A 13,366-nucleotide genomic window follows, 5' to 3' on the forward strand; every position below is an offset into this window, starting at 1 on the left:
TGTAATGCTTTGTGGCTATGTGCAAAGGGCTACTAAAGAGGCAGATGGTTTTGTAGATGTGTCAAAAGCACCAGCTGGGGTATATGGACTGGGAGGAAACCCCAAGGATTCCTGAAGTGTGTCCGAGCTGGCAAAAGTCATCACCTGCTGTGGCTATGAAGGCATGAGAAGTTTTAAGGGAGCTTTTCCCCTTCTGTGGCCAAGAGGAATACAAGCTGGGGGATCCCTTTGCTTTAGCATCCATCCTCTCCATCTTCCCTCAGGATGCACACCAAGGGAGATAGGCAGCTGTGCTCCACAGTGAATACAGCACCCATGGACCTGGTACGCATCCCCTCTGGGCTCTGCAAAGGTGATGCCATCATTGGCACCATCAGGTCCTAACTCAGGAATAAAGAGAGCAAAATTCCCACCTGAAGCCCCGTGCAGCATTACTGTCTTCTGACTTTGGCCATTCACAGTAAGACTGAAATCAGTGAGCATTCCTACAAGGTGGTTTTGTCACCTCTTCTCTCCTTGCCTCAGTCCACAAAGCTGCCTTCATATTCTGCATGGGCAACACAGATAAGCTTCCTCCTCTTCTGCCTTTCTCAGCCAGATAAAGGCCTTCCAGCAGAACTCTCTCCCACAAACTTCACCCCAAAAATGCAATGGCCTTCCAGCAACTGCCAGAAGCAGCAGCCATTTTAAGTCTGAGAGGCAGCTGAGGTGAGATTTGGTCGTGGAGAGGAGGTGAGGAATAATAATTAGGAATAATAATTGCATCCATCATCCTGCTGTCCCATGATGGCTGGGTTTAGGCAGCTCTGATTACTCACATGGCATCTCCAACCCAAGAAATGAGCTACAGCAGTTGTGCCAAACTCAGTGTAGCCATCCACCCAGCCAGAAATGTGAGTTTCTGGGAAATCTTTCTTGCCAGTGTGAGCTATGTGGCTTGCACATGAAGTTTAGAACATAGGATCAGCCTGCAATAACCCCAGCTTGCTCCGGTACTGCTTTAGGCAATGGACCGCTACATTCCATTTAGACTTCACGTATTTTTATTCCTTTCTCTCCTTAGTTTGCCTTATGCTTCCACTCCTCAAATAATTAGCACAGTGGAACATGTTTGTGATAAAGAAAAACACCTGAAACTGTCCTATGAATTGCAACAGTCAAAACACCTTTCTTTTTTTCCTCCTTTCTATCTGTATCTAAAAAAGAAGAGTAAGATCTGGCACTCGTTACATACTGATAAGCAACATTTATCTACCCGGGGGGTACCTTTGCTTATTCTGGTTTGGGTGGCTTTTTTAAATTGCATTTTCCCACCAGCTCTGAACTTGTTTTCTGGCTGTATAATTTTCCCATGATACATTTAAGATGCATCTGCTATAATTAGTATGATGCAAAGCACAAGCTTATGAAAAACAACTTGTAAATTTTGAATAATTCTACAGCAATTACATAGGTAGGATGGCTTATTTAACAATGGGCTTTGTTCCACAGCATGGAAGTCACCACATTTTTGTAGACAGTGGCTGGAGGGGGACCTGCAGGTGAGGGTCCACTGCTCTTCCCAGCAGTTATGCATCCTGCTTGTGTGCACGGCCAACCCTTGGTCTTGGACACTGTTGTTTTACCCCAGTGGGTGAATAAGAAACTCTGAGCCCGACTTATTTTAACAGGCAGAAAGCATCTTCAAATTAAAATCTCCTCTTAATCAGGTACTGTCCTAGTCAGATGAGAATTCATCCCAGCAACTTCTATTCTTCAAGCACACCAATAAATCCCTGCTGCCATGGTCAGCTGGTGGCATTTTCTGTCCCTTTGGACAAAGACATATTGCTTTTTCATGCTGGAGAGCCAGATGGCCATCAATCACCTCTCCTCAGCAGCACTACCTTCCAGCTCCACCTTGCCACACACACTCTGCTTATAATTAAACCATAGCCCAGAACTCACAGAGCAGCCACTGAGATCCCCTCTGGAGAACACGCCCTTGTGCCATGCTACCAGGCAGGAAGATCATTCACCAGCAGATGTGACACTTGTCAAATTGGTGCTGGTTTTTGATTAAAGAGCAGGACTAGGATATCTGCTCCCCATGATGCCCAGTGCTCAGTCTCATTAGGCAGGGTGCTCCACAGCACTCCTTACACTAAAGGATGTTCCCTATGGATCCAAAAATTCAAACAACTGAAGTCAGGAAACTACAAATCTCAATCACAGGAGAAAATAGTTTCCGTTGCAAAACTCCCAGAATATTATTAATTGCTGTGTGTATAACAGTCTTTTTTAGAGATCCTGGTCATTGCCAGAACACTGATGTAAGAGGTCTTGCAGAAGCACAGAATATCATTTCCCCAAGGATCATTCCACCTCCAAGAACTTGGAATGACCAAGGAATGCCTTTTTGAACCAGCCACGAGATAAAAAAATGGCCCAAAAGCACATCTGTCAGCAGTGAGCATGAATCAATGAATGACAACAACCCCTATTTGTTGTTACACCTCCACTTCTCCAAACCAGCAGGTATTGTGCTGCCAAGACTTTAAAATCAACTCATTACAACAGCATAAGGAATGTCATACAAGCCACCTTCTATGCCAAGAGCCACATGGTCAGCTCCACCATGGAGCGAGACAGGGCCACCAGGAAGAGCAAGGTGACAAGCAGCTGGCGGGACAAGCTGCAAAAGTTTGCATATTTATATCTGAAATATGTGTCTGTGCTATGTGGGAGAAAACCCTGCCCTGCCTTTGCCCTCAGGCCAGGATGATCACTGAAGTGGACATGCCAGGAAGCTGTCTGGTTGTATCACAGTCAACAAAGTGGAGCCAATTTGGCTCTTACAGCAATGGTACTTTGGCTGCAGCCAAATGATAAAACATGACCTGAAAGTCTTGAGGGCACTTGTTAACACCCAGAAACAGCCACTAGCTAATAGCACGCTGGCTTGGTACTCGGGAAGCTTCCAGCTGCAGCTCTTTCCAACCTGCTGGATGAACATGGGCGAGGAAGGGTCTTATATACTTTTCCTGCAAGATAACAGCAGCTCCACTTCTCTCACGAGGTTTGGATGGAAAGTGCAGACAAGGCTGACCTATTTGCAGTTTGAGAAAAGGCTGGTTGAGCACCAGGCTGTGTCTGCACCACTCAGGAGGGATCACCCCCATTCACACCAGTGGAGTGGATCACTATCTGCATTTCCCAGCTGCAGCCTCTGACTTCAGCGACTCAGGCATTTCTGTTAATTCCAGGTGGGTGATAATGAGCCAAACACACATTTCTTATGAAAATTCAAGCAGTTGTAGGAAACTAGCAAAACCAGACCTGGACTGCAGAATGCCATTAACCTGTAAATATGTTCTCTGAATAGGCCCTTTCTTCAGACATCTCCCAGGACAATGACACAAACATTTAATGGCATGTTTCCTGGACTAGGACTGACTTCTGCAGAATAAAGTTTTTACTGCAACTTGCAGGAGGAACAGATATATCCTGTCCCTCTCAGCTGGACCCAGCTGTTGTGGGAAATGTGCCCCATGACTCCCATTTCTTTTTTTTGCAGAGCTTTTGTCATGCATGATGCTTATTTAATATATATTTTATTGTAGCTCTTCACATTCCTCTTCAGGTTATTAAGTGGAACAAAGATACACAAAGTAGTGACACTGGAAGACTACTTGAGAAGAAGTAGTTTTAAAACCATAATAGCTTTTGTGGTTATGCTTATCATCGAAGTTACTCTGAAAAGTTCTGCCTGCATGGAAGATGCCAGTTCCATATCTAGCTAAGAGCTCTGGATTTTGCTGCTGTGCCAGGCACATGAAATGGAGACACCACAATGAAGAAAATGACTAGGCCAAAATCTTTTGGGCATCAGGGCCTTCTCTTCTTTCTCCAAGAGTTTAGACCGTTCTCAACTAAAGACAGCCAGGGCAGCTCAGGAAATGGAGCAGCATCTCAACCATCCTCCTGTTCTTGAGTAAAATCCCAAAGTGCTTCACTCCCAAAACCACTGCTACCATGAAGAACATCTACTTTCAGTATTAACTTCTTTAGCTCCAGTGAGGTTAGTCATATGGAAAGCCAGATTTACACCACGGACATAAATGCAGGCAAGGGAACCAGCTGGTCATGTACTGGCCTCAAGTGGATGCCCAGTCTACATAAGAGAGTACTGGATGGAATTCTCTCTCATGTGTCACACTCTGCATCTCTCTGTCACACAGTGAGATGCAGACAATGTATTTTTCCCCCTAGATGGAAGAAGGAAAACACTGTTGGCTCTACACATGCACCTCACACCAGCACATGTGGCAGCGCATCTGCAGCTGCTGCTAGCAGGGCACCCAACCTGTGCCCCACGAGGCAGACTGCACACTTCTGTCCCCCCACCTCACTAACCCGTGGTGGCCCAGGGAGGACCCAATGAGAAAGAACCCAGCCAGGAGATGCTCTGCACCAGTTAGCAAAAGATATGGCAACAGCTAAACGCCATCCCCAGCTCAGAACTGCCCATGCTAAGAGCCCAAGACAGGCTTTGAATTGGTGTGACTATTTCCTGTTTCACCACAGAGCAGAAGGAAGACTCACACAGATGGTTTCTACTTTCAGAGATACTGTCACACAGCAAATTCCTTTCTCAGCTCCATTAGTGGTAACAAAATGGTGCCACACACTGACCACTTTTCCTGCCCAGTGCATCGCCAGCCTGGGAATCTGCAATGCCTACCTTAACTTCCACGTGTGCCATCAGGACTGCAAAGTTGGTGAGGTGGTTGCAGGAGCACGTGGTGTGTGTCTTGTTAGTTGTCAGGAGGCGACAGCCCTGGGTGGACCAATATCCTGTCATTGTACGCTTCGTGTAGCTCCAGAATGAACAGTTTGGGTTAAAATTTTCTTCTGACTGCTGCAGGGAAGAAATTAGTAAATGCAGTAACAATGATAGGCTCTCAGAGATTTCTAAATGCTATTGAGGCTCTTTGTAACTCTCACCCTTTAATTTTAGATAAATAATCAGCAGTGGTTTATACATCAAGTATTACTTGTCAATACAGAGAAAGTTAGATTGTTGCTGCACTCTTTGCTAATGCAAACTTAATTCTTTGTTCTTGATTAATTTCAGACATTGACTAAATCCAGCTCTTCAAAACCAGACTGCTTCATTTGCATTGCAGAGCAGAGAAATTAATTGCTTTAAGCAATCAACTTTTGCAATGACTGAGCTTGGCTAATAGGAGGACTAGCTGTCCTCTTTCACTGTAATTCCACTTTCCTCTAACATCCCCTGCCACCATGATAAAATAATATTATGGTCTAGTCTAATTTATTGGTAGTTTTTAATTACAGAATGATGCGTGTCAGCAACCAAGCAATGGGCATCAGCTCAAAGGAGACACTTTCTTTACTTTTATTAATGCAATGTAAAAGAGACCTTCTCCATAAATAACACAAAGTACAAAGGAACAAAAGTATAATTCAAAATCTAATCAAGGATTGCTGGGGGCCTCACAGCAGCCAACTTTTGCATAATTTCATTTCAGAAACCGACAAAAAAAAAGAGAAGTGCTTTTTGAACTCACACACCTTGATGTGCTTGACAGTAAACACCACAGGATCAGCCAGGTAAACCTTATTGCTGAACTCTTTATTTATTGCTGCCGTGATGACAGGGGAGTTGACAATGACGGAGTGATTGGTTGACATTGCTTCTGTTCCCAACTTCATGCTGGCATTCTCCGTGGAGAGATAGGTGCCCAGGTTATTGTACAGCACAAAAGCCACCCTGATCTCACCTAGAAGAGAGGTAAGAGGTTAGATAGCCAGGTCGAATCACTGGGGTGGCTTTTTCTTTTATAGATTGCAAATCTCTTCTCTTACTTCAAAACTTCTCTGAGAAAATGTGAAAAGACCAGGATGTGGCATATGAAAACCCACCTCTTGCCAATTCCAGTGAGCACCAAGAGGTGCAACAAGCATTACTTGGATAAGAAGGGCAGAACTGCCTCTTCCAAAAGAAACTTTTACAAGCAAACACATGAGCAGAACACAGACAGAGAAGGTGGGCTTACTTTTGGCATCAGTAGGTGTAACTGCCTACAGGAAAAAGAGGCCAGGTGGTCCATTTCCCACCTGACATCACTTTATCCTCCTGGATATACCCAGGAAACATGTTTCAAGCTGACATGCTGCACAGATGCAGTATAAAACTATAATTTAGCCTGGTAATAAATTAAGACTACCTCAGAAAAGTAAAGGGACAAATCTGGGAAAAGAAACCAAAATCCTTTTGACCTAACTCCAATCACACATGACAGGTAAAACAAAATTTCAGAAATTTTATTTAAAAATACATTTATTTTCTTCATTTGTCAATCAGATAATCAGAAAAATACCATTAGAGACCCTGCAGAAAACCGAGTCTACCAGCAACTGTTTTTAACTGAAACCATCCAGCTTGCCTTCTGTTTTGCACATTATTTCACAGCCTATAAATACTTATGGAATGTGATTAGTTCGCCTTTATATGTATTAGTTGTGGAGAGGTATGTTTTTGTTTCTATATGAATCACCACAACATCTGAAGAAGGTGAGGCACTGATGACTCCAAAGGTTCCTCCCATCCTAAATCCTTTTATGATACTTTTATTTGTAGCTCTTGGATGACCTCTGGGCATGTGTCAAGCGGGTGCAAATTGATGAGGTTCTGCTTCGAACAGAACTCCAGTGATACTGTGTTTAGCAATACAAAACTTCCCTTTCATTGCTGCCAACAGATAGCAGAGTAAAAGTCCTGCCCTGCTAGAGTTTTGCTACACATCTTGAGTTTTAAACTGTCTCTAAAAGAAATACTTCTCCTAAAATCCTATCTGCAAGCAAGCCAAAAGCAAGACTTTCTTTCTGAACCACCAGACCAAACTCTGTTTAAAATTTTTGGAAACTTTAACACATCTGGTCTGGTTGTAATGCTGCCCTATCACTCCATGTTCTTTATTCTCTACACAAAGGAGGGTGAAGCACTGTCACGGACTGCCCAGAGAAGCTGGGGATGCCCCATCTCTGCAAGTGTTCAAGGCCAGGTTGGATGGGGCTTGAGCAACTTCATCTAGTAGAAAGAACCAGATGATCTTAAAGGTCTCTTCCAAGCCAAGCCATTCTAGGATTCTCCTGCAGTGACCAAAGCCTGTATATGAGTGTTGTTCCCTGCACACAGATTAAATTTTAAAGGAACTCAGAAACAGGAGCATGTTGGGCCCAATAGTGGAAGCCTATGACTTTAAAGTTGGTCTACAGTGAGGCTCTGGAGATCAACATATTTGTCTGCTCAGACTCCTGATCTGGAAATAAATGGCTTGGCAGGATGAAGACTATTCACATATAACATCATCTAAAATTTATGCTGTATCAGGAGGTTCATAAGATACAGAAAGGCACTAAAGATTTAGACTCATAACAGTTAATCAACCTTTTCTGCCACGTTGGCTCATTAGCAATATTTGCTACTATTGTTTCTTCCATCTACTTTTTCAGATATTTGTATGGTGACCTGCTGTGAAGCAGTTCACTAAAATGAGCCTCTTATCCCATCTGAAGCCTCCTACTGCAAAACTCAGCAGTTAAAAGCACTTCTCTGGATTCAGCACTGTGCCCCAGAAGCCCCATAATTTAAGGATCTGATGCATTTTTACCATCATAAAATACATTTGAAGGCTGTGAATCACCTAGCAATATAATACATTTCCAGTCAGCCAATGTAGCTTGCAGTCAAGGGCAAATGACACTACCTATTAATTTAAATGTTGACACAGCAATTAATACTTACTTATAATGGTTAAACACAAAACAATGCCTCAGGCATGACTGCCTCAATGAGGCTGGCATGACCTGAGGTGCCAGACCTACCATTTCGACCATTTTGCTTCAAGGTGTTTGCTGACAGCTGAATGGCACTCCCATGGCCCATGTTCTGGGGAAACTTCAGATCTTCCAGATTCCCATCTGTGCTTAGTCTCGCAACTTCCAGCTCTGTGTGCAAGAGAGACAGACACTAAGAAAAAAATCTCTGCTGAAATAATCTTCAACACAGTATTTCCAAGCTACAAAATGGTGTTCCAGACCAGCTGAGAGGAGGGGAATCAACTTACAATGCTGGATGCTAGAATGTGTTTGGGTTCCTATTTCTTTTTAAATCTTTGCCCTGAAGAAGTTTTAAATTTAATTTTTAAAAAAGTGCAAATAAATTCTACTCTCTGTGGAAGACAAAAGACAACCAGTTCTTGTAAACAAGGACCTCAGGATATTAAGGACAACAGTTAAAATGAAAATCTGAGAATACTAGTTCTTTGCCACTGGCGATTGGTACTTTCTGTAAATGTTATCAGTGCTCAGGATCTGTATTCATGGAAATAGAAAGAAGAGTTGTTCTCATTTTACATATGCACAGTGGGAGTGCTGGTGCTTTCCATCATGCTTGTTTTTTAATTAAAATCAACAATCAGCTGAATAAAGACACAAATTTGTATGAAATGAAACACAACTGCCTCACGATGAGCAATCCCCCAGTGAAGCAGCGCTCTCATTGCTCTAGCCCAGATTACACCCTCAAAGCTGGGAGTAATACAGGCTGGTCGGGTGCTCATTTTCCATGGGATTTCAAGGGAAGAGAGCTGCCTTATTCCTTTAGGCTCTTTTGGAAAGACTTTGAAGTCCTTCAGACAAAGGCCCAAGACATATCTAACAAATCACTCTCCAATTAATCTAGGGAGAACGTGACCAAAGCCGGGCTTCGCATCCTTCACCCCTCCAGCGGCTGCTCTGGGTAGCGATGGGATGTGTCCCTTACGGATGTTGTCCGTGTTCTCGCGGACGATGTCTGTCTTCAGCAGGTTGTCAGCCAGCACGAAGGCGCTGTCCTCCACCGTGTCCAGCAGCTTGGTGGCCGCGCGCTGCTGCTCGCTCGCGTTCAGGTCCCTCCACGCGTTCAGAGCCTGAGGCTGCAGCAGGTTGTTCACCGTCTCCACCATGGCCTGCAAGGCAGAGGGATGGAATGAGGATCCAGCACACCTAAAGCACCAGAGACCTCTGACATATGCTTACTCCCATCCTCCACACACATCAGTTTACAGGGGGATGGCAGCATCTCCTTCCCCCACCCATTAGGGCAGCCTGCAGTGGAGCAGGACAACTTTTATGCCATCAGATGGGACAGGGAGGAGATACTGATTTTATTACAAAGGCAGCCTGGGAATGGTGCTTTTCTGCTTCCATAATCATCAGCTCTCGGCTTGGAAAAAGAAGGAACTAGGGCAGGCGGGGAAGGAGGGGTAGGAGGAAGATGATGGTTAAGGAAACATGCAGGAAAAACCCATCTGCAGCACCAGAACTAAAGAGTAGGGCTGGGGCACTCAAGGCAGGTATTTAATACCTGCAAAGATTATGCTCCCTAAAACATTTCCCACCACATAACCTCTAGCAGGCAGCCATGAAGACGCAGAGATAGCTGAGTTACACCCCTTCATCCAGAGCAGCAGCAGGTGCCCGTAGAGATTTAGATAAGACACTACATTTCAAATTTCTGCATTCAGGAAGGAGTCAGCCCTGCGGAAACTGCTTCAGTCCCTCCTACAGTGCACCTTCTGCACTGACACACACTAAGAGCTCTCCCATGGATAACTTCACACAGGTTAATCTGGATGCACACATAGGATCACACAAAACTGTACTGGTCTCATATACTGCAAAATTATTGCAGTAGAATTTACCCAAACTGAAGGCTTTTCCCAATCTAAACCCTCCGCTTCATTACTAACCAGAGCTGACTCAACCACTTTTCAGCTAACAGTTTTTAATGAGACCAGCTGTACCAGTTGATAGAACTGACTGTGCTAAGGAAAAGGATAAAAAATAAGCTACTTATGATCATGCTTTCTTCAGCTGGTTAGAGTCTAGTCACCAGGCAGACCTATCCCACAGAGAAACACCTCCACTGCCAGCTATATGCTGACTGCAGAAACCAACGTCCTCTTCAAGATGAAATTGCTGTTCATAATAATTTTCTGTATGCTGAGCACATAGGCATCAAACCCACACCTCTGCTCTGCAAGCTGATGACAATCCCATGGGACTTCAACATTTTCCAAGCCTAAAGTGTGCCCCATGGGCTCACTGTCACGGGAATACTTCAGTATTTACTCCTGAAACTGTTGCTAAAGCCATGGGTGAAAAGAAGCTGTGGCATAGCCACTCCTCAGGAGGAGTGTTCCAATGGCAATGTATGGCACAGAGAATCCTGACTCACTCACCAGTCACGCTCAGGTGCAAATGAGCAATGGGAGATTCAACCACATCGAAGTAGAATTTATTGCTATATCCATGTGACCTTAACAAACATTTCAATTACAGCAAGGTTTGAGGGGAATCAAAGACAGCTAGAACTGCCACTGCTGGTCCCAGCAAAGACACCTTCTTTGAGTTTGGAAGGTTTCTCTCACCATCAGGTTTCCTGTTGGGAGACTGCACCATAATTGGGCTGCTCTGACAGCACAAAGCTCCTACTTTCACAGTTACATTTATTCATGGTCAATTAATGCATTTGTTCTTATGCCAAACCTCTCCTATCCCATAAGCTGAATGCCTCACTCATTTGGTTTTAAGTGGAACTTGATAACCATAAAGGAATTTTTTTAAACTGATTCTTAAACTGATTTTCCTGAATAGTCTAAAAATTATCTTAACACATTTGCGAAGTACATACAACAAACTGGTTGAAATTAGTAGTCAAGAAGAAATGGAAAAATCCATCGCATTTAAATCTGATACTTTTTCTGTGTTTTAGAATTTGTAGTATCATTTGGTAGCTTATCTCTTCACAGGCAAAAAAATAGGTGGTACTCTTTTCCAGTGACCAACAAGCTTGATTATTTTGTGGTGCAGCTTCTACACAACATGGTGTTTTCTTGTAAAGACCTTTTACGCCTGGAGAGTAGAAAATGAGGGTTTTTCTCCCCTTTCAATGTTATCACAAAATTTGCCTTACCTCATTTTAGCTCAGCTCCTACTGGTGTCTTAAATTCTCTGCTAAAACAACGTCCTGCATACTTTTATCAACATCGGAATGGTGGAAAATGTCTTTGCAGCAGATCCAGCTCCTGGCTCTGGACAGAAAGGTAATGTCTATTCATCAGAACATGAAACAGATGCTGAAATATTTGTGTTACACTGAAACATCTGCTGCAAAGACTTTCCCCCAGAAAAAATATTTTTCTAATGCATTCGTTCTTTTGTTTTAAATGTGCACATATGTGTGCATGCAAGTTTGAGAGAGAACACCAGTTAAGCCTAATGTACTGCTTCCTGCACCATGTGTACCCCCCACCCGAAGCTGAGTATCATCCTCTTGAAGTGACTAACCTGAAACCAGCCACTTCACATCACTTTGGGTCTGGGGTCAAACACAAAAGCTCCAGGAAGATTTCCAAGGACTTTGGGTCACATCCTTATCATGTATCTGAACAAAGCTGGTAGACTGTCTTTGTTGGCATTACATCCGAGATTAATTTAGTCCCCAGCTTTTCCCAGAGGGTCATTCCCCTCACCTGTCTCAGTGCATTAATCAAGTGTTCCCCACATTATATTTCTGAGTGCAGCACTTCATTATGGCCGAGTGCTGTGGGCTGAAGCCAAGGAGATGAGGTGCTAATGAAATGTTTGCATTTTGGACAGGAGCTGAGGTAGGTGTTTAAATGAAACAAAACAGCTGTTATAGCAACAGTGCCTAGTGAGACAGAGATGCCAACTGGGAAAAGCTGGGCAGGGGAGTTGTGGGAAAGCAGGCACACGTGACAAGGGTAGGCCTGTGTCTTTATATTTAAGCTGAGCCTTTGTGATTTACATGGCTTTGGCACCTGGTCCAATGACTCTGTGGTCTGCTGAAGCTCCAGCATAGAAGAAACAGCTGTGCCAAACCTCCAGGAAAGCCTCTCAGTGACCAGCTGGAGGAGGGTTAGCCCTGAGAGAGGACTTTCAAAATGAAGAAGGCATGGGATAGGTGTGCTTGGGAGCTGATGGCTTGATAGGTTTTACCTGAGAGCCCTGGGGATCCTGATAAAGGTGGGGACTTGCAGAGGGAGATAGGAAAATTCTGACATAGACAGTTTCATCCCACCCCACTTCTAGCATTTAACATGCAGCCAAGTAGGGAGCCCAGATACTCTCTAGTTTCTCTTCCCACTGAAAGTACGAGAAACTACACCAAAGATTATTCCCGTTTTGCCCAAAATCACATGAGATTATACCTATCCATAAAGAACCAAGCATCTATGAAAGAATGCTGCATGACCTCACTTGAAGACCTGCCCTTGCTTCTCAAGCTAAAGAACTACCTTTCCTATGGTTTTATTTTCTTCCTCTGCCTCATCCTTCTTCCAAATGCAGCTCAGCTGAGCTTGCAAAATAAAAATGTGGGGCTTGAAGCCCAAACATATCTCAACACCATGCATAGCACGGCACCAGACCAATGCTGTGGTCGCTTAGACTGAATGACTAGAGAGCACAAGCACACAGATGCACCAGGAGAAGGACAAAAGTAACTCAAATTGGATCAAGAGAAAGCTTTCATAAAGCACAGCTCTCTTGTTTGTAGGCTAAGATCAAATGAGGGAGGAAGGGCATGGCAGAAGGAAGCTGAGAAGGCAGACTTTCTGTGCTGAGATGCACAGCTTCATGCTCTCTGTGATGTCAGAGTATCTATACATGCAAAGCCAAAACCTCTAATTACCAGCCTGTAAAGAGCAACCATCTTGGGTCACAGAATATTAGACACAGTGGACTTTTCATGTCCCCAGCAGTGACTACAATTGGACATTGAGAAAAGAGCAAGACCCTGCTGAGCACAGAAGACAAATCCCATGATGGTGATACCTTTCATTATGTGGTTATATAGAACCACAGACTGTATGTTCAATGCAAATAAATGTTAATAAATTGCAGAGGGAGGCTTTTCCCAAATAAGGGCATGTGCTCATGGTTTCTTGGTTCTATCCTGAGGTTACAAAAAAGAAACAAAATGTAAATCTTTCTTCTTAGACATTTACAAATTGGTATTAAAAGATGCATTGTAAAAAGGAAACTAATTAGAAGCCTTACAGTAATTATGCATTACTAAAAGGCCAGTTGTACATATCCCATTGATTTCCTTTGTGACAGCTGCTACATTTCATTAAACTGAATTTTGCTTGTTCATTCTCTCCCTCTAGAAACGTCTGGTGAGACTACCTGGCTATATGGCACACAGTTTAAACCTAGGTTTGAACTCTGTATATATCCAGTGATACCATATCTATTTATTCTTCTCTCACTGTACCAACATCCAAGCTAC

General features: G+C 43.6%; 1 protein-coding gene across 19 annotated transcripts in view; it reads right to left on the reverse strand.

Annotated features, from left to right (window-relative positions):
* ADGRL3 (adhesion G protein-coupled receptor L3) overlaps positions 1-13,366 on the reverse strand; it is a 487,951-nt gene that overhangs the window by 69,969 nt on the left and 404,616 nt on the right. For 18 of the 19 annotated variants that reach the window (XR_015803337.1, XR_015803335.1, XR_015803336.1 and 15 more), the window contains 4 exons: positions 8,834-9,017; positions 7,894-8,016; positions 5,578-5,786; positions 4,724-4,900 (listed from right to left, as the gene is read on the reverse strand). Coding sequence is in view for 16 of the 19 variants with exons in the window: in XM_088164024.1 (XP_088020150.1) it covers positions 4,724-4,900; positions 5,578-5,786; positions 7,894-8,016; positions 8,834-9,017 (693 nt within the window). In the remaining 3 variants the exon portion in view is untranslated. The remainder of the gene's footprint in view (positions 1-4,723; positions 4,901-5,577; positions 5,787-7,893; positions 8,017-8,833; positions 9,018-13,366) is intronic. The other variant, XM_088164013.1, reaches the window with a different exon arrangement.

This window comes from Sturnus vulgaris, chromosome 4 (genome assembly GCF_052056855.1).
Source record: "Sturnus vulgaris isolate bStuVul1 chromosome 4, bStuVul1.hap1, whole genome shotgun sequence".
In the NCBI taxonomy this organism is placed as follows: Eukaryota; Metazoa; Chordata; class Aves; order Passeriformes; family Sturnidae; genus Sturnus; species Sturnus vulgaris.